The sequence below is a fragment of the Glandiceps talaboti genome, chromosome 7 (genome assembly GCF_964340395.1).
Source record: "Glandiceps talaboti chromosome 7, keGlaTala1.1, whole genome shotgun sequence".
NCBI lineage: Eukaryota > Metazoa > Hemichordata > Enteropneusta > Spengelidae > Glandiceps > Glandiceps talaboti.
The window spans coordinates 24,349,333-24,371,024 of NC_135555.1; the positions used below are offsets into that span (position 1 = coordinate 24,349,333).

The window sequence follows — 21,692 nt, forward strand, 5'->3', positions numbered from 1 at the left end:
ATCTTTAAAAGACTATCATATCAAATTAGAATTGGGTGAAAATATTTAAGAAAAGTTTAATACCATTATGACAGTAAAAGGTTGTTGGTGCATTAATTATGCAATATCTTAAGACTGCATACTTCAATTTCAATATAATTTAGTATATTCGTTCAACATAACAACATACATTTGTCCTATAAAATTCGTTGATGTATCTTACGGCGTTAATGAATAGTTTGCATAATTAATTATTTTTGGTAATTAGGCTATATCTTAAGAATACATACTTCAAATTCAACATAATTTAGTACATATGTTAACCATAAGAAAACACATACGTCCTATCAAGTTTGTTGATGCACCGTACAGTGTTAATGAATAATTTGCATAATTAATGATTTTCGGTAATTAGGCTATATCTTAAGAATACATACTTCAATTCCAATAGAATTCAGTACACACCTTAACCATAACAATCACATATGTCCTGTAAAGCTTGTTGGTGTACCTTTCAGTGTTAATGAATAATTTGCATAATTAATTATTTTTGGTAATTAGGCTATATCTTAAGAATACGTACTTCAAATTCAACATAATTTAGTACGTACGTTAACCATAAGAAAACACATATGTCCTATCAAGTTTGTTGATGCACCGTACAGTGTTAATGAATAATTTGCATAATTAACGATTTTCGGTAATTATGCTATATCTTAAGAATACATACTTCAATTCCAATATAATTCAGTACATACATTAACCATAACAAATTGTGTATGTCATAAAAAGTTAGTTGATGTACCTTACAGTGTTAATGAATAATTTGCATAATTAATTATTTTCGGTAATTAGGCTATATCTTAAGACTGCATACTTCAATTTCAATACAATTTAGTACATACGTTAACCATAACAAAACGGATATGTCCTATAAAATCTTTTATATAGCTTAGATTTAATGAAAAATTTGCATAATTAATTATTTTAGGTAACTAGGTTGTATCTTAAAAATGCAAGCTTCAAATTTCGTATAATATGATACGTACATCAACCATAATAATACGCACCTGTCCTATGAAGTTTGTTGCTACAACTTTTTCCTTTAATGAGTATTTTGAATAATGAACGATATTCAGTAATTAAGCTGTATCATACACGCTTACATACATTAACCTAAGAAAGCACGCTTGTCCAAAAAACAACGCCTGTTACCATAGTTTTTTTTAGTTTAATGAGTTATTTGCATAATTAGTGATTCCCTTACGGGAGGCATTCAGTTTAAATCTGGTAACTGTAGGGATGTATATGTTACCTTTACTGACCTGTCTTGTGTTATGAAGATGAATTTGGTTGGAAAGATTGAACATTTCAGTGAGGTAACTAGGTGCATTGCCTGTTACGGATTTGTAGACGAGTGTTGCCAGTTGGCGCTTCCATCTAATTTGAGGGTTGACCTAACCCAAGTTTTCATATACCCAACCCGTACTAGTATCACGGGGAACTTCGAGAAGCAATCGACCAGCTCGTTTATGGAGGAGCTCAAGTGTCTTCAAATACTTTTGATTCGTATTACACCATACATTCGCAGCATAATCGAAATGGGGAAGGACTAAGGTATTGAACATCACCTTCCTAAGTCCCATCGGCAAAAAGTGTTTGATTCTCGACAGTAGACCAAGTTTTAGAGAAATTTTAGCAGAAATTTTGGAAATATGAGTTGAAAATTTCAAATTTGAATCCAGCCAAACCCCTAAGTATTTGAAATCAAATACTTGCTCTACTAGGTCTCTCTGTATTTGAATTTGCAAAACTGAATTTAATTTTAGTCTGTGAAGAACCGAGAAGCATGGTCTTGGTTTTACTTGTATTCAGTGTTAACTTGTTTGAGTCAAGCCAGGCCTTGACATGCATTATTTCCTCTGTGAGTGTCACTTCAATATCGGCAACTGATTTGCTTGAATAGAAAATAGCCGTGTCATCTGCATACATAATTACTTGAGCCTTTATAACTGTTTCCGGCAAGTCATTGATATAAAGGGTGAAAAATAAAGGTCCCAGGATTGAACCTTGGGGTACCCCACAAGAAATGCCCATGCTTTCTGATAATGTGGAATCTAACTCTACAACGTGTGTACGACCTGTTAGATAGGCACGGAACCATGCCAATGCACTGCCTTGTATTCCAAATTGATGTAGTTTCTGAAGCAGCAGTCCATGATCTACTGTATCGAATGCTTTCTTCAGATCTAGAAATATTGCACCAGTGAGTGGTTTACGATCAATATTACTATACAGAATATCTGTTAATAAGGGCCGTTGCCGTGGAGTAACCTGGCCAAAATCCTGACTGACATCTATTTACAATGTCATTTTCATCTAGATAGCTGTACAGCTGATCATGGACAGCTCTTCCCAATATCTTAGAAACTACAGGGAGGATATATATTGGTCGGTCATTACCAACGTCAGTTCTATCCCCTTCTTTAAATAATGGCACAACCCTAGCTCGTTTCCACTCTGCAGGAACCTGTCCTGTCTGTAGAGACATATTAAAGATGTATGTCAATGAGGATTATATTTACGGAGCCGCATATTTAAGTAACCGTGCACTGACATTGTCAATACCAGTGGCTTTAGCAATACAGAGTTTCGACAATTGTCTACAAACGTACTCAGTGGTTGTTTGTTAGTTGAATGCATGAGTGACCTCTGGGGGTGAGGGAGTCCTTGGGGTTTTCCCCCTGGAAGATCTGCAGTTTTTTGCTTCTATTTAGGCAATGTTTAGGTTATTCATAACCTTTGAGGTAATATTTCCAAGCTTCGAAAAGCTAACGTAAATGTAAGTTTTAAATGAGTTTTCCATGTCACGTAAAAATGGAACCGTAACATTGGTACAGGGTTATTAATATTGCACGTACAGTAAAGTCATCAGTATGTTAGAAAACTTTAGGTGGTCATACCTAGTGTATAATAGAAACTGGAATTTGATGAGATGTGGTGATTTGTAGTGTCAATGACATGTAGTGTCCAAAATAGTAAGTGTATTAATCCCTTCTGACAAGTTCATAGTGACAAGTAGAACATTTTAGATTAACTTCTTTTATAAACTATCTACGAAGATTAATACGAAACCATCAAGTTCACTTTTGCCCCAAAGTGCAATATAAGTAAAGCACTGATTGTGAAACAGCCAAGCATTTACATGACATATTCTGTAACTAGTGTGGTAGCTAGGTAATACATGTATATGTATATGTATAGTTATGTTTGAACTAATAAGTAATATTAAAGAATTCATGTAAGAAACAGGGGTAAGAACAAATATTTACATGTACCACATTTCAGACATGGCTATATGCCATTGTAGAACCAGATTTAAACTGAATCCCTTCTGTAAGGGTATAGTCTTGCAATTTCATGATTAATGCAAAAAATTTAGCTCTATATCTGTGATTTTTCAAGTCCAAATGAAAGTTAGTTGTCAAAAATGTTGTTCAAATTCCCACATCCTATTCTCAGCACAGAAAAACTTGCCATCCTCGTCTTTCGTGATCCCCTACATACCCGGGATGTGGCATGTGCGTGTTGAACTTCCTTCTAGTCCAGTTGCCAGAGGTGGTTTTGGGGGGTTAACCTTGCAATGTGAGTTATATGATATTTTTTTGCAGATTCCACCTCAGAAAGGTGTCCTGTTAGCATATCTGACGGGTGCCACTTGTGCACCCCTGGACATTTTGTCATATATATTATATATATTATCAAATCAACCTCCTTTTTGAAATGTACATAAAAATGTTATCCTGTTTTATATCTGGTGAATAAACAATTCAATTCAATTCAATTCAATATCGCGAGAAAACCGAAATACCATGTATTGCTATGGGTAAACACAGGCTTAATACGTACTGCCTATAAAACCATGTCAAAGTTACTTAAAAGTCATATTTACATGTTACACACTGTATATTATAAATAATCAGTCAATTACAAATATTTTGTCAACAGTTTTGGATATCAAAATATCATAATTAGGCCAAAGGTCAACAAATGACACCATTTCCAGTTATTATGACTTATAGGTAGTGACTGTGTTTTCTGTGTATTGTGTTTGTACATCCATGTATCATCTAGAGTGCACTCTTAAGATATAGCCTAATTACCGAAAACCATTTATTACGTTAATTGCTCATTAATATTCATTAGATGTTTACTAAAACCTAATCAGTTCTTGCCATTACCCTATGAAACACGTCTACAAAATTCCACTTGAATTGAGCCAGATAATGGTGATACAGACACACACACAGACACACAGACTTCATCCCTAACATATAACCTTCCTTACGGAAGGTAAAAAGGATTTTTTTCTTCCATCAGAATCCAAAATCCACAATTTTGAAAACAGCATGACCCCCTACTGCCAAATTTAAAAAAACAGGGTAACCCCCCCCCCCGGCCGAAGAAACTGACTGGTCCCTAAACTCTACTTGTTCCCTGTGTTACGTAACGATCTTCCCTATGTGTTCAGAATCACATTATCACACTTTTAAAACTATATATTTTTATTTGCAATTTTAATACTGAAACAAAATATAAGCAAATAATTCATTAGATTGCAAAATACAGAAATCATCAGTATTATGACGCCACTCTTGATAAATCAATAATTATAGCTGATATTAAAGTATATGTAATAATTATATTATAGCTAAACCTATAAATCAGAATTCAAATTTGCTATTGTAAGTATATATCTGGTAATGTGAATGTTATTGTAATACTCATCTGATGAATGATACTTGAAATTCGTAGATCTTCGTAGTACGTAAGCTTCTTGACACATAAAAAAATCACTCTCACACAATGTGCAATTTGCTGATAACGAAATATATGTCAAAATGAGATAGGTGTTAGAACTGTAAGGCCGATACTATGAAGTGTAAATTAGAATAAAAAAGTTGACAAATGGGAAAAAAAATTAACGTGGTAGAAACTGCAATGCCGGTTGACACAGTTACAGTATTCTCCAACTTTACGAGGTACCTAAATGGTCCACTTTTGACAAAGTGCTAGATCTAGCACTTAGCGAGGTGCTAGATCTAGCACTTTGCCCCGCAACAGTTCCAATTTTGAATTCTTTGTTACATGACTTTACACTTGTTCTTCTTCAATAGTGGATTACGCCCTCACAGGCCAATACTGATAGAATGCGAGTATGATGTATCAGACTCTGATATATATTTGTTGGAAACTTTGATTTACAGGAAGATACCGCGTTTGTATTTTGTCATTATAAATCTTTAACCCCGGACCCGCGAAAATATGTAGCTATTCCCGTTAGCATCCACACTGAGCTGCCACAGGATTCAAAGGTAACAATTTCGTAATCTTTTATGGCTTCTTGCAAGTATCCACATTTAGGTCGTTGGCACACTTTTTAGAGACACCATTTCGACATTCACTCTCGTCACTGCCGTCGAAGCAATCACAGATCCCATCGCAGACTCGGCAGGAATCGACGCACAGTAATGTATCCGTGCATTTGAAGTATCCATTGGGATATTCAAATGTACATTGATCTATGGAGAGTGAACATAAAGACAATGTCAGATCAATTTTATTGGACATCACACTAAAATTGTTTCCATGGATACCGAAAACAAATCCTTCGCCATGTGGTCATTATAATTTCTCACTATCGTGAACTTTGGAGTTTAATTTAGTGGCCAAAGTTATCATGAACTTAGGTCAGGGACTTGGAAATAAGCCACACACACACACACACACACACACACACACACACACACACACACACACACACACACACACACACACACACACACACGCACACACGCACACACACATGTGATAACGTATTTTTTTATTTTTTGGAATAACAACATTCTTGTCGAATCATTACTACACTGTCTAAAATGAATGCTAATGGTTCTCGTGCATTCTTGGGTAAAATACAAACGTACATACATAGTGCACAATTAAACATTTCTAAACCCAAGTTGTCTGCTCAACAAAAATCTTACCAAACATTGCCGAATTGTCTTTTTTTACCTCCACAGACTCCCAATCATTTTAACAAGTCGTTTCCACATGATATAGCATATATATATATCACTATTAACGATTTGGAGTTTACTACATACCGTCCGATTTCAGACAGCCGGGTTGGCGTTCGTCTTCGCCAGACTGGCAGTCAATAATGCTGTCACAAATATAACTTCCAATCACACAAGCAGGCATCTTATCACCGTCGTGTTCAGAACACATAACAAACTTGTCAGTACCGGCAAATATATCCTGAAGTTTGTTACATAAATCAATGTCTGCAGAAACAAAACGAAACATTAGGCAATCGTCAGTCAGCTTTACGATAACAGACGAAAATCAAACCGTTTTGTGTTTTAGTACTCCATCTAGGTTTACTACATTTTGCAGCTTGTCGAAATTCAGAGATGATTTTATAAAATGTGGATAATCTGAATTGATTTGGATACATTACTCACATTTATAAATTTAACTTGATCTGAACCACCAATCAGCTCTGGAAATTATAGCCACCATGATTTTAGGTTATAATTAGAACTGGGCTACTACACCTAATATCACATTTTTAAAAAAGACATAGCTATATCACATAATGTATCTTGTTTATATTGCTATTGACTTATTGCTATAATTAAACACTCGCCTGTGAACTTGATCAAGTTAGTCTAGTTTTTCTTCCAGGTATTCGTTGCAATATCAATTTCGATAACTGAAAAGATTCGGTGACAATTAAACATCAGCTAAGCAACACTGTTTTAAAGGCTATGCCAGTAAAACCAAAACTGACCAGTCACTTGTAAATATTCATATATCGTTGTGTGAAGTCTATTTTTTTGTCTCCTACTTGGTGGCTCAGACAATCAACTACACTTGTGTACATGTATTGGTTGGCTGGAAGTTGAAGAGCGCCACCAACAATACGTATGATCAATGAAAATAGTGACTGTGGATAGCACCTTTTGTGAATTCTGTATATCGTTTGAATTAATCGATGTTTTGAGTGGAGACAAATTATCAATAACTGCAATTGTATGTAGGTTTGTATAGAATCTAAATCGATTCACATTGATACATTTATCCATCCAAACCGAACCGAACCAAACCGAACCAAATCATTACTTAGTGTACAACCACAGAGCAATCCACACACAATGTTTACTTTTATCAGAATGAACAATAAAGCAATCGCCTAGGGAGTCTTCAGTAATTGAATCGGTGTGGTGGAATGGGGTGGGCTATAGTTTACCAATCGGTTTACGGGGGTGGCCATTTGTGGTGATTTTGGCATCCCACACCGCTGCCATTGGTGTCATAAATTCCACAGCTGCCAGATCCCACCACTGCCACCACTGTACAGTAATATCAGAACATATCAGTCAGCTGATGATAACTATACAGTGAATCAATTGCTGGTTATAGTGTGAGGAGAGGGGTGGGACTCATTGGAGTAAAAGGGAAACAGTGTGGTAAAATATTGGAGTTAATGTGGTGGATTGGGTATGTTGACCTAGGCCCTTTAGGTTGTGTGACTAGTCTTTGGGGTATCAGGCCTTCAGCTCCAATTAGATCAATACACATGAATTAATTTAGTACAGTGGCAGTACAGTAGTGGGAAAAAAACAATGCCTTTAAAATTATGAATGTGGAGGCAGCAGTGGGAAAACGTCAAGACGACTGTTTCATAATCAGACAGACAGACAGACAGACAGACAGACAGACAGACAGACAGACAGACAGACAGAAACATTGGTGACCTTACGGGATAATTGCACATTAAACCCATCGTTTGGTCGATTTGATTGGTAAATTGTGTTCAACCTCATCTGTCAATGTCGTGATGTCAGCATGCATGCAAGTAAAGATATGAAATGAAAACATGAACATACCTGTCTCTGAGTGTCTACGAGTCAGGTGATAATTCTTCTGGGCTTCAAGAAATCTCTCATCCAATTGCTACGAGCGACAAAATTAAAGTTGATGGTAAGTATAAGTAGATTTATTTCAATGTGTACTTCATGACAGTTAGTACAGGCTATTGACATATAAACAAAGTCACTGAAATCATTTATACAGTTAGTACAGGCTATTGACATGTAAACAAAGTCACTGAAATCATTTATACAGTTAGTACAGGCTATTGACATGTAAACAAAGTCACTGGAAGCGTTTATACAGTTAGTACAGGCTATTGACATGTAAACAAAGTCACTGGAAGCGTTTATACAGTTAGTACAGGCTATTGACATGTAAACAAAGTCACTGAAATCATTTATACAGTTAGTACAGGCTATTGACATGTAAACAAAGTCACTGAAATCATTTATACAGTTAGTACAGGCTATTGACATGTAAACAAAGTCACTGGAAGCGTTTATACAGTTAGTACAGGCTATTGACATGTAAACAAAGTCACTGAAATCATTTATACAGTTAGTACAGGCTATTGACATGTAAACAAAGTCACTGGAAGCAATTATTAAACTGAAATCGTTATTTCTCTAAAAATCACTGCGATCTCAAAAACAACCACAATATTTTCACGATATTTTGTAGTGTCAGCTAGATATGGCCACTTTAATGTCTACTACTAACACGTTTCAATATGAAATATAAACAAGCAAAATTGTAATCTTCAAAATATAAAAACAGTCATTTAATAGAAAATACTTTGTGAAATATACACTTGAAATATAAGTTTACTAACTACAATTCAAGTTAGTATAGTTATTTCGTTTCCTTTGTAGTAGGACTTGATAATATTGGACAGCTATACACGGATGGTGTGTGAAATGTGGTACAAGGTGAATATGGTCAAATATGTGCAATTAATCAGTAAACACCTTCACTTCAGATAGAGAAGGTCGGGGAGCTTGACCTGTGATTTGGGTCAGCCTGGGGTGTCTTTTATCCATGTAGGGTTGTGTCATTTTATCCATCATTCATGTTGGGAGCTGCCAGTCATTTGCGTTCTAAAATTTGACTGCATTCTACAGACTAGCAAAGTACGTCGTGTTAGTATCAAGCAATGTGGTAAGAGTCTTATATAAATATAACTTTCAGAAGAAGTTTAGACCAAAGGAGGTTGGAAGTAAGATAGGCAGGAAGTGGGACCGGTTAGAATGTAAATAAACGGCGGGGAGGGGGAGCGCCGGAGTGGGAGAAGGGAATAAAACATACGGTGAAATAGTCAGAGAAGACCACAAGCTCGAGAGAAAGATAGAGACTTGCCTTCGTTGTTCTATCTCTTTTTAGATTTTCAAGCAAATCCAACAAAGTTTCCAGTTCATCCTTCTCCGTTTCCAAGTACCTGGCTGATACTGCACATGCACAGAAGAGGAATGCGGTGATCGTGATTAATTGCCTCATTGTCCAAAGTGATGGATTTACGTGACTGCCTGTACAGGTTAAAACCGTCTGAACAAAACAGTAAAACGTTAAAAGGACGCAGGGATGCATAATAAACTTTGAATAATGCTACTCTATTCATTGACTTGTATTGTGTGTACAATATATGGTACAAGTTATAACTGAGGTCAGAGTTTGTAAGTGTACAAAGTTTCTATACTAGGCTAGACAAGAGACAAAACTGCCGGGATTGAGAGTTACTTGAATGAATTACATAAAAATAAGACAGGCTGCAAATATCACGTTTGATTTCGATTTCAGTAAATATTCTGAACAGGTACATAGCACATCCCTTGTAGGAATGCTGGCATTTCACGTAGGTTTACAAACTTTGGTCACCTAGAAGTACAAATACGAACGATAAAGACAATATCTATCATTGCAATAGCGGATTTGACTTTTAAGAAAAACGAAGTTATGCTTAGCTTATGAAGGACTCCTAAAAATAACTATCGAGGGACACGACGTACTCGGAGAGACAAAAGAAATCAATGATGTGTGTTCGTTCAATCATTCCATAAATTGCAGACTAGGTGATTTACAGGTGACCATTTTCATTACCTGAATAGTAGACTAGTGGTACGTACTTGGTTACACTTAAAGTCACCGATTTGTAAAGAATCTCACACATGCAAGTCGCCACTTCAAACAATGGACGAGTTTTATAGAATCTACAAACTAGTTTTATGACCTTAGTTTAGCAAGGATTAACAAATATTTCATGCATTGTAATGATATTTAGGATATGGATGCAAATACAAGGCCAATAAAGACAAATTGAATGTTACTTCTGTCTTTGCAGGTTACAGCGGTGAGAATAGAAACAGCGGTCAAGTTTTACGGAACTTTAGGAGAAATCGCAACCACCTGAAACATATTATGGTTCAGCGATTCTATCCATTTGCCCTCTCTAGGATAATTGATAGTCTACTGCCATGAGAAAAACAATAAGATCCTCGTCTCACGTTTTGGCGCCTAAAGTTCTGACGTTCAACTATTTACAGTGTTCGGTAAGATTAAAATTCTATAACTGTGAATTTTTTAGAAGCACCTCCTCTGTAACATTCAATGCTGGTAAAGAAAATACCAAACTATTTACTTGACTGTATTATTTTTTCTGAATACAGATGAACTTCGAAATCTCTTTTCATCAAAATAATTGTAAATAACTGGATCTGCAATTGTGATGGTTGTTTCTTTCACTGATCCAAGAGTTTTTTTGGGCGGGAATATCATCCTGCATGAACGGACATGTCTCGGTCCTCAATTGGCTGGACATAATGTGTAGAAAGTAAATGAAATATTTTGGCAACTTGTTGATATAGTACCAGAAAGGATAGTAAAGTTATATTCCACCAAATCTACGTCGAGCATACGATGCAAGTAACAGGCAAGATGAGATCACTGCTATAGCAATTTATCAGTTCATCTATACTCGACTAATTTCAATACGTTAGTTGTATTTCACGGTTTACTTTCAAAACCAATGCATAAACTAGTCTAACAATCAGTACACCTACATAAATGTTCGTAAATTGTGCACTCTCTAATGAAAATAACTTACCTGAAATACTTGGTGAATTATACGACTAAAGTTACGTACGTTTTAAGACCGATCAGCTTGGATGTCCTGTTACAGGTAAAAGTGTTTTTCAAGTGCTGTAGGTTGTTGCTTTTATTTAGTATGATGGTCAGACTATGAGTCCCAAGGGTCCCCAGTTCACTACATGTCAGAACGATCGCGGACATTATTTAGCCAATTAGAAGCCATGGTTCTGCTACATCGTGACAGACCCCGGGCATTCCTGGACCAATCAACACATTACACGCATAATCTGCCAGTTTTAAGGGATGATCGCACAGTGTCACACAAACTTAACAACGACTCCGTTCGTTTAGGGGGTGGGGGACCGGCATCAATGCGATTGCTGAAATTCATTTTCGAACTTCTAACCAAAGTTTCGAAAACTGGAAATTCATGTTTACCATGTTTTGACATTAATTGCATCGATCGTACGTTGTGACCGCTATAATTGTCATCATGGTTTACATCATATATAAACGTGTGATGTCGCACTTGTGAATGTTCGTTCAGTGGAAGGGTAGAGGATTTTATCCTACACGAACAATGTCCGCTTATTGAGCTTGTGCGACATTGTGCGATCGTCCCTAACGTTTGGCGGGAATTTGGAACAGAACAAAAGCTTGACTTTACTTGAATTGCCTTGACTCTTGGCGCGAAAATAGCAACCGTCAAAAAACCGAGCAGCGACTGTGGCAGAGCTGAATGGAAGCAAATACTTTCGATTATTTTCTTACAATGTTACAAGAATAGATCGAGAGAAGTCTACTCCTTTCAGTCTTGATATAACAAAGGGTGTCATTGAGTGTAAGGTTTGTAAGGTCACATTACTTTCCGAACAGTTGATGAGGTGTACAGAAGTAAACGAAGACAATTATGTGATTCAGAAGTAGACAAACATAATATGCAGACTGTGCTGTTATAGGCTGAAATGACATCGTTTCTCTCTGGAATGTGCGATTTTTTAAATAAGTAACCGAAGATACTTTGGCAAGAAAATCTGCAGGGAAAAAGAATTAAATTGTCATAATTTTACCTTTTTGAATGTGAAATTTTTTAGGGAGCCTTCAGTAATTACAAGGGGGGGGGGATTGTCAGAGGAATCGGGGGGTGTCTCACATTTTACAAATCTGTTCTTGGGCGGGGGAGGGTCATATTTTGCACAATGTTTAAGGAGGGTCACATTTTCAAATCCGTAGTTTTGTGACCAAATTAAAATTCAATTATTGTCAATTTGTTTTGTGTGTTTTGAGATGTAAAAGTGAGATGAGCACTACATATATTGTAAGAAAATTGTTTAATAAAACGATGCATTTTGTTGAGTGTACCCATCTCACCTTATCACTCACACTGTATGTGAATGCTGTTTTTAAAATATGATGGTGATGGTAGCAGTGATGGTGATGATAATGATGATGATGATGATGATGATGATGATGATGATGATGATGATAATTTAGTTTTGAATGTCATAGAGAACACGGACAGTGATACATGTACTGACTCAAGGGGTACCAGTGAGTCAGATTAGAGTGACATTGATAATGGCAATACTGAAGGTGAACGTGATGATGATGACAATGATATCAGGGAACTTTTACAAGTGACCAGATCAGGCAGAGTATGCACAACATGGAAAGCACATTTTAGATACTAACTAGATTGTGTATGGTTATAAGAGAAAGGTAACTAGCCAGTCAAAATCATTTAATTTGTATGTATACATATAATGGGAATATTGATTAACGTTCAGTATATGCAATTGTCATGGGGAGGGTCATATTTTACAAAATGGGACAATGGGGAGGGTCACTTTTTGCAAATGGAGAATGGGGGAGGGTCATGTTTTACTTAACATATATATCATGTGTGATTTCCTCCGGCCCTCCCCCTTGTAAATACTGAAGGCTCCCTTAGGGTCGGCGGCTTAAACTGAGGTCGGTCACGTTATTGGAAACACACTGTTTGTTATTTGGCCTTATGTGAGATACAGTGCTGGTTTCAAGCAGTATTTAAATGTGACCATAATCTCAGTAAACAGGTTCAGAAGGTTGGAACTTCATGTCTACCATCTTGTTTTCACATTGCATCGATCGAAGTGGTTTGACCGCTATAGTTTCCATCATTGTTTACATCATTTATAAACGTGTGATGTCGAACCTGTGAATGTTCGTGGTGGTGGTGGGGGGGGGGGGGAGGAGGTTCGTTTATCAAGCTTGTGTGACATTGTGCTATCGTCCCTAAGTGACACTGACATATTTTGATATGTTTATCTTTGACGCGGCATTTCCCAAACTAACACTTACACAGATAGTAAGTGGTATACAAATGTAATTGCATGATTGTACAGGTTCCATAAATGTGAAATGCTTTCAAAGTGAGTACAAAGAGGAAATGGTATATACAGGTCACCAGACATAATTTTCTTACTTCCATGACCCAAAGTTATAATTAATCAACCGCTGACCTTACTGCCATCTTCAGCATACTGGTTAGATATGAAAATAATGTTCTAACCTTCTGTTCATATATTCGGCAACAAAAAGTAAACATTTTCATTTGCTGGTACTTATCGACTACAGGTATGACTAGATAGTCGTCAATAAAGTGTCATGGAAGTGGTAAACAAACTGACATGTCCAGAAACCTTGCAAATTGCTGTGGTAGGAATAGAATACTATTACTATTGTTATCCAAAATATACAGAAACTGGAGAATCTGCCTCCTTGTTGTGTATAACACAGATGGTCAGCAAAGATATCACCAAGATGTCTGACAGTTAAACCTACATACACATACCACAGTAAACAACATTAGAAGTACAGGTGAATTAATTCCTTACGGCCATGTTTTATTAGGACTAAACACATTATCTGTTTTAGTTGTAAAAGGACGTGTGTTGCATCTAGGACGATCACAACGAAACAAACCGTCAGTTTGATAAATATCCCTCTAAATAGATTGGTATCGCGGCACCGTCAACGGAAATAAGATTTGAATTTGCTAACTAGAGAATTAAAATGTTACAATGCTTGTGCACTTGTCCTGAGTACTATTCTATGCCGTGTAGAGATGTAGAACTGTGTTCTCACTTTACAGTTTACTCTATGCCGTGTAGAGGTGTAGAACTGCGTTCTCACTTTACAGTTTACTCTATGCCATGTAGAGATGTAGAACTGTGTTCTCACTTTACAGTTTACTCTATGCCGTGTAGAGATGTAGAACTGTGTTCTCACTTTACAGTTTACTCTATGCCGTGTAGAGATGTAGAACTGTGTTCTCACTTTACAGTATACTCTATGCCGTGTAGAGATGTGGACCGCGTTCTCACTTTACAGTTTACTCTATGCCGTGTAGAGATGTAGAACTGCGTTTTCACTTTACAGTTTACTCTATGCCGTGTGGAGATGTAGAACTGCGTTCTCACTTTACAGTTTACTCTATGCCATGTAGAGGTGTAGAACTGCGTTCTCACTTTACAGTTTACTCTATGCCATGTAGAGGTGTAGAACTGCGTTCTCACTTTACAGTTTACTCTATGCCATGTAGAGATGTAGAACTGTGTTCTCACTTTACAGTTTACTCTATGCCGTGTAGAGATGTAGAACTGCGTTCTCACTTTACAGTTTACTCTATGCCGTGTAGAGATGTAGAACTGCGTTTTCACTTTACAGTTTACTCTATGCCGTGTAGAGGTGTAGAACTGCGTTCTCACTTTACAGTTTACTCTATGCCGTGTAGAGATGTAGAACTGCGTTTTCACTTTACAGTTTACTCTATGCCGTGTAGAGGTGTAGAACTGCGTTCTCACTTTACAGTTTACTCTATGCCATGTAGAGGTGTAGAACTGCGTTCTCACTTTACAGTTTACTCTATGCCGTGTAGAGATGTAGAACTGCGTTCTTACTTTACAGTTTACTTTATGCCGTTTAGAGGTGTAGAACTGCGTTCTCACTTTACAGTTTACTCTATGCCGTGTAGAGATGTAGAACTGCGTTCTTACTTTACAGTTTACTCTATGCCGTGTAGAGATGTAGAACTGCGTTCTCACTTTACAGTTTACTCTATGCCGTGTAGAGGTGTAGAACTGCGTTCTCACTTTACAGTTTACTCTAAACACAATTCCCATTATACATCAAAGTAACAATTATAATTATGCCCCACCCCGAAAAAGAATTGTTTCTGGTTAGCATTCGAATCACATAAATACACCCGCATCGATCTTTTTATGCGTTTGTAGAGCCTCCTTAAATTAACCCTCCTTACATTAATTGCTGCTAAGTGAAGACAACTGCAGAACCAATCGTGAACAGGCAAATTACATTTGCCCCACATGCACAATTGCTCTAAAGTACTAAATGAAAAGAACAGTAACCGTCATAAGTAGTAGATTGAGTGACCAGTTGACAATTCTTTTTGGGCATATCTATTTACAGTAATTATTAGTTCTGAAATACTGTTGTCCACAGGTGGTATTTCTATTTGTACAAGGAGAGTGCGTTCAGTCTGGAATGCTTTCGATTTCGAGACGCTCGGAAAGATTATTACCCCCAGTGTTACAGAGAGAGCGAGAGAGAACATTCGAATGTTTCGAGCCACGTTTGTGACGTCATTAAATATTCTACGGAACATCCATTTTTTATTAAACGAAGACCGTCCAATTAACCTTGAACGAAAGATCAGCAGAAACAATGTGACCCACCTCCCAGTGACGGTACCAGTCAGTTTTTATTTGACGACACACATTATAAACAACAGTTCATCCATCATACAGGAGAATGGACGATGTACAACAAGAACTTCAAGAAGAAAAAAAGGATAACTTAGAACTGGATGACCAATCAAATGTAAGCGACAGATGGAAGAAAAGTAATGCAGAATTAGTTGCTGAAAACGATCTCTTACGACATCAGTTGGAATTATTGCGAACAAACACAGATCTACGAACGGCTACTGTCGTAGCATTGTTAACGTCATGGATCACAGGTAAAAGTACACAATTGAAGGATTATGCACACTGTTTTGTTATTATTTCCTAAGTCAAAACAAAATTTTGCTATGCTATGGTTTGTCACTGAAGACGAAACTATCAACTTATACAAAAAATGACAAACATATTTCGATGTTCTTTGTCGAACTTTGCCGCGCCACTAAAGGGATACAAGCAGCATATTTAAGATTGTACTAAGATTATTGTACCTACTGAAGCATTTGCAATTAACTAAACTCAAACCTGATGACTCATAAATGATCCGATGACGTAATTTATGGTACGTATCAGAAACTGTTCAGGAATTGCTACTATGCAATCATATGTTCTAACAATGCCAGAAGACAATTGTAATGTTACAGAAGACATGTATCAACATTAACATTATGCTGGAATGTGGTTTTATTTAAGTATTTTCACTTGAGTTAAAAAAACTCATAAACTCAGCTTGTGCCACTTCAATGTAATTGTATCATATCAAAATGTTTAGTGTAAGGTCGCAATAACACAAATTAATAAAAAAAATGAAATGAAAATAATGAAAATGACAAATGCGACTGGGTGCTGGAAGATAGCTAATGAAAAGCTAGTGGGTGTCCAGTCAACCCCCCCCCCCCCCCCCCCCGCTCATGAAAAGTATAAATTAATCAGAAAAAAATAGAAGAATACGTAGGTATATAAGGTATTAATAGAAACATGGGTTGTAGTATAAAGAGGAATGACTGGTCCATGTAGTCAACCAAATTAGGAATGACTGGTCCATGTAGTCAACCAAATTAGGAATGACTGGTCCATGTAGTCAACCAAATTAGGAATGACTGGTCCATGTAGTCAACCAAATTAGGAATGACTGGTCCATGCAGTCAACCAAATTAGGAATGACTGGTCCATGCAGTCAGCCAAATTAGGAATGATTGGTCCATGCAGTCAACCAAATTAGGAATGACTGGTCCATGTAGTCAACCAAATTAGGAATGACTGGTCCATGTAGTCAACCAAATTAGGAATGACTGGTCCATGTAGTCAGCCAAATTAGGAATGACTGGTCCATGCAGTCAACCAAATTAGGAATGACTGGTCCATGCAATCAGCCAAATTAGGAATGACTGGTCCATGCAGTCAACCAAATTAGGAATGACTGGTCCATGCAGTCAGCCAAATTAGGAATGACTGGTCCATGCAGTCAACCAAATTAGGAATGACTGGTCCATGTAGTCAACCAAATTAGGAATGACTGGTCCATGTAGTCAACCAAATTAGGAATGACTGGTCCATGTAGTCAACCAAATTAGGAATGACTGGTCCATGCAGTCAGCCAAATTAGGAATGACTGGTCCATGCAGTCAACCAAATTAGGAATGACTGGTCCATGCAGTCAGCCAAATTAGGAATGACTGGTCCATGCAGTCAGCCAAATTAGGAATGACTGGTCCATGCAGTCAACCAAATTAGGAATGACTGGTCCATGCAGTCAACCAAATTAGGAATGACTGGTCCATGCAGTCAACCAAATTAGGAATGACTGGTCCATGTAGTCAACCAAATTAGGAATGACTGGTCCATGCAGTCAACCAAATTAGGAATGACTGGTCCATGTAGTCAACCAAATTAGGAATGACTGGTCCATGTAGTCAACCAAATTAGGAATGACTGGTCCATGCAGTCAACCAAATTAGGAATGACTGGTCCATGTAGTCAACCAAATTAGGAATGACTGGTCCATGTAGTCAGCCAAATTAGGAATGACTGGTCCATGTAGTCAACCAAATTAGGAATGACTGGTCCATGTAGTCAACCAAATTAGGAATGACTGGTCCATGTAGTCAACCAAATTAGGAATGACTGGTCCATGTAGTCAACCAAATTAGGAATGACTGGTCCATGTAGTCAACCAAATTAGGAATGACTGGTCCATGTAGTCAACCAAATTAGGTAAAAAACTTACATGGCATCGATATCATTATAGTAAAGGTCAGTACATCAGATAGCTGTATCATTGGTAGGGGTGTACTATTGCAGATATAGAAAAGTCATTGGTATGTTCGAGAACTTCGGTGCTCATACCTACTATGTATAATAGAAACTGCCAGGAATCTGGTGAGATGTGGTGATTTGTAGTTTCGGTAATGTGTAGTGTCCGAAATAGAAAGTATATAATGCGTATTAATCCTTTCATACTGAAGAATAGAACAATTGTTTTATAAACTATCTACTAGGAAGATTACGATTACGGTACTTTCAACTTTTTCCCCAAAGTGCAATATATGAAGCATATTGGCTATTGATTGTGAAACACCCGAGTATATTTATATGACATGTTCTGTAACTAATGTAGGAGGTAATACATGTATATTTATAGTCATGTTTGAGTATCACTCCGGATGAAGTAATATTAAAAGAATATATGTAGGAAACAGGGACAAGAAAAAATCCACAGGTCATGCACCTGTAGATTCGTGGCTTTTTTCTTCCATCCAAATCCAAAACACAATGAACCCCCCCCCCCCCCATCATCCATTTTTTTTTCAAAACAGGATGACCCCCCCCCCTGCCAATTTTAAAAACAGGGTGACCCCCCCCCACACACACACACACACACCAATCCAACGTCAACAAAAACCGTAGTATATATACCAGAAGTTGTATATAAGTCAAAACTAAGTAACCGAGTCACTTTGTATAGAGTATAGTGTGGAAGGCTTTCACGATCAGAAGGTCAAACGGATTCCATATACAATAGACATAGACTGTCAATTTGAATGCACAAGTTTGAACTTTACAATGTATAAATTATTATCAATAAACACCAAGGAGAATCAATATACTATAAAGGCAAAACATTATAAAAGCAGGGTAGATGTATACGTAGTGGAAAGTATGTGTTTATGACTGACATGTGCCTTTTACACGACTTACACCGAGTGATTAATTGATTTCATGGTGGTTTGTGTGACTGTTTATCCGTTCGTATGTATGGAAGTTTTGTTTTGTTTCGTTATGCTTATAAGACAGTCGAACAATGTTTACAGAAGAGATGTAATAGAAGTGTTTACACCTTGTGTGTTCTCTTGCGAAAAAGGGATAACACTAATACGACACGGTGTTGGGAAGAAACCTGTCATTCTACATAAAGATATTTGTGAAATAGAAATGTCATATCGAACATAAGATCAGACGTGCATACATGTACTTATCAATCATCAATCCAGACAGCCAACCGCGGCGTTCTTCAACACACGTGATGTATACATACGCGCACGCACGCACGCACGCACGCACGTACACGTACCGACCTACCTACCTACCTACCTACACATAGAGAGACATACATACATACATACATACATACATACATACATACATACATACATACACACACACACATATACATACATACATACATACATACATACATACATACATACATACATACATACATACATACATAGTAAATAGTATCAAATTCGTAGAATAGAGTGCTCGATGCTTGGGTAAGCAGGGTGGGAATAATCAAAGTAAGTTGGTTGGAACTTGAGGTGCTTAGTTGTTACTCCGAGTTTCACGCTCAATGCGATCATCAGACATTGTCATGTACCTTTAAGATTCTTGAACTGTACATACTTGATGTATCTGAACAACATGAATTTAGTGATTTACAGTTCCGCTTTGCAATTAATGTTTATTTTACTAATAATATCATCTTATAATAAATTGCAGGGACTCCACAGGAAAATTCAACTTGGACTGAAAAGAATATGATTCAACCGAAAAGGCTATTTCGGAAAGAAATTGAACAAATCATGGTACAAGAGCAAGTGGCTGAACATGGACATCAAACAAATCCCGTTGTTAAATCAAAATCGAGCTCTGAAATTATCTGTGAATGTTGTTGTAATAGATCAAAGCGTTCTCTCTCCTGTGACGAGGTAAGGAGCATTGTCGGTACAGAAGAATGTGATGTAGGTAATCTGTCAAAATGGGAACAGCAGCTACGTTTACAACTACGTGATCCCATTACTTCGACACCTCGGAAACCAAAACAACGCACCTATAGACATGAACTGATGACCCAGTGTAATATTTGCAAAGACGACATTCCACAGAAGATTGTCAAGGAATCCAAGATTGAAGAAGTGGAAGATGATGACCATTGTCATGGTAACGAGACTATTTCCACGGAAGATAATAAGGAAGGCGAAGATAAACCTATCATTAACTTATCAGGAAAGGAAGATAACACTTTGGACTCAAAAGAAGATGAAACTACAACGAGTAACTATCCCTTTAAAGTCAAAGAGAGCAGAGTCATCGGAGATGGAAACTCAGCAGAAAACGCAGAACCTCCGATAAGTTCTACAAAACCACCGACGCTCGCCTCGAAACCACGTGATGTATCAGAGCAATCACGTGTACACGATCCATACCAAATTACTACCTCGAATATCATAAAGAAAATGATAACATTGCCGAGATTAGACAATGTCGACAAACAGGGTCAGAAGGAGAAATTCGTAGGGGAAATAGCCTTCCAACTAGACAGACGCATTGTTGCCTACGTCTTTGGCGAAGGTTGCAGTAGGCGTCGTTACTATGGTTACACTGTCCTAAATATTCCAGAAATGGTAAATCTTGAATGGGCTGATGACGTTACACGCAACGTTTTGAGACACAGATTTCAGCAGATCGTTGAAAGAATAAAAATTCACGGATTTGATACCGATTACCATCCTACTGTCATTATCCGTATAATTAATTCATACGGTATGCTCGATTCCAGGCCAAGCAAAGATGATGCCACACAATGTGCATACAATGAAACAAGTTTGCTAGACTTAATCGCCGACTTAAAGTTACATCCGAAGGAACACCAAGATATGATTTGCCTATTGGGTTGCTTAGTAACGCTCTCGTCGCAGGACAACAAACCTTTACTTTTGTATTGACACACTTGCAAAATGTATTTTGATCAATGTCGATAATAAAAACTGTTAACTTGAGATCATCTGTAATAAGTTAATTGCTGAAAAAAATTGAATGAACCGAGTTCCATGTCTTGTTTTGTTACAAATAAATTATCATTGATACAAGTATGTGCCATCCGTTGATTCTGAATATGACCGTGGAAGTGTCGAATAGTATAGTTTGACAATTTGTAGTGTTTTAAACATGACTTTATTTTTTCTGCGCAGCCGTCAACTTTCTCCCAATATATTGAAACGTGTGAGACTCATGTAAGAAAGTGAAAGTTCTTAAACTACTTATTTTTTTCAATATTACTGATAATTTTGTTCTATACTTTTGAACGCATTTTAGTTCTTAATTCTTTTAACATCTAAGGACATATAAAGAAATATATATGTGAAATTGTTTACGCAATTCAGTATTTCACAGATTGGGTGTAATACATATATATTTATTTATTTATTTATAATTTTATTTTTAAAATAAAATTCTAAAGTGAACAATAGCTCATAATGAATATATACGTAACAGATAGAAAGCCCTTTATAAATAAACGTTATGTTAGAGTATCTAGTGTTACTTCAGGGGAGTATGTTAGAGTATCTTGTGTTACTTCAGGGGAGTATGTTAGAGTATCTTGTGTTACTTCAGGGGAGTATGTTAGAGTATCTTGAGTTACTTCAGGGGAGTATGTTAGCGTATCTTGTG

General features: G+C 37.0%; 3 protein-coding genes across 3 annotated transcripts in view; 1 reads left to right on the forward strand and 2 right to left on the reverse strand.

Moving 5' to 3' along the window:
* Positions 1 to 21,692, reverse strand: part of LOC144437867 (uncharacterized) — a 435,833-nt gene that overhangs the window by 22,306 nt on the left and 391,835 nt on the right. The gene's annotated exons all lie outside the window — the stretch shown is intronic.
* LOC144437852 (uncharacterized) lies at positions 4,630 to 11,138 on the reverse strand. The gene is made up of 5 exons (XM_078126882.1): positions 11,015 to 11,138; positions 9,274 to 9,459; positions 7,932 to 7,998; positions 6,144 to 6,323; positions 4,630 to 5,561 (listed from the first exon to the last, which is right to left on the reverse strand). Exons 2-5 carry the CDS (start codon positions 9,409 to 9,411, stop codon positions 5,374 to 5,376), a joined length of 573 nt encoding a protein of 190 aa, XP_077983008.1. The 5' UTR covers positions 9,412 to 9,459; positions 11,015 to 11,138; the 3' UTR covers positions 4,630 to 5,373.
* Positions 20,453 to 20,965, forward strand: LOC144438309 (speriolin-like protein). The gene has a single exon (XM_078127372.1). The coding sequence runs from the start codon at positions 20,477 to 20,479 to the stop codon at positions 20,963 to 20,965; it is 489 nt and encodes a 162-aa protein (XP_077983498.1). The 5' UTR covers positions 20,453 to 20,476.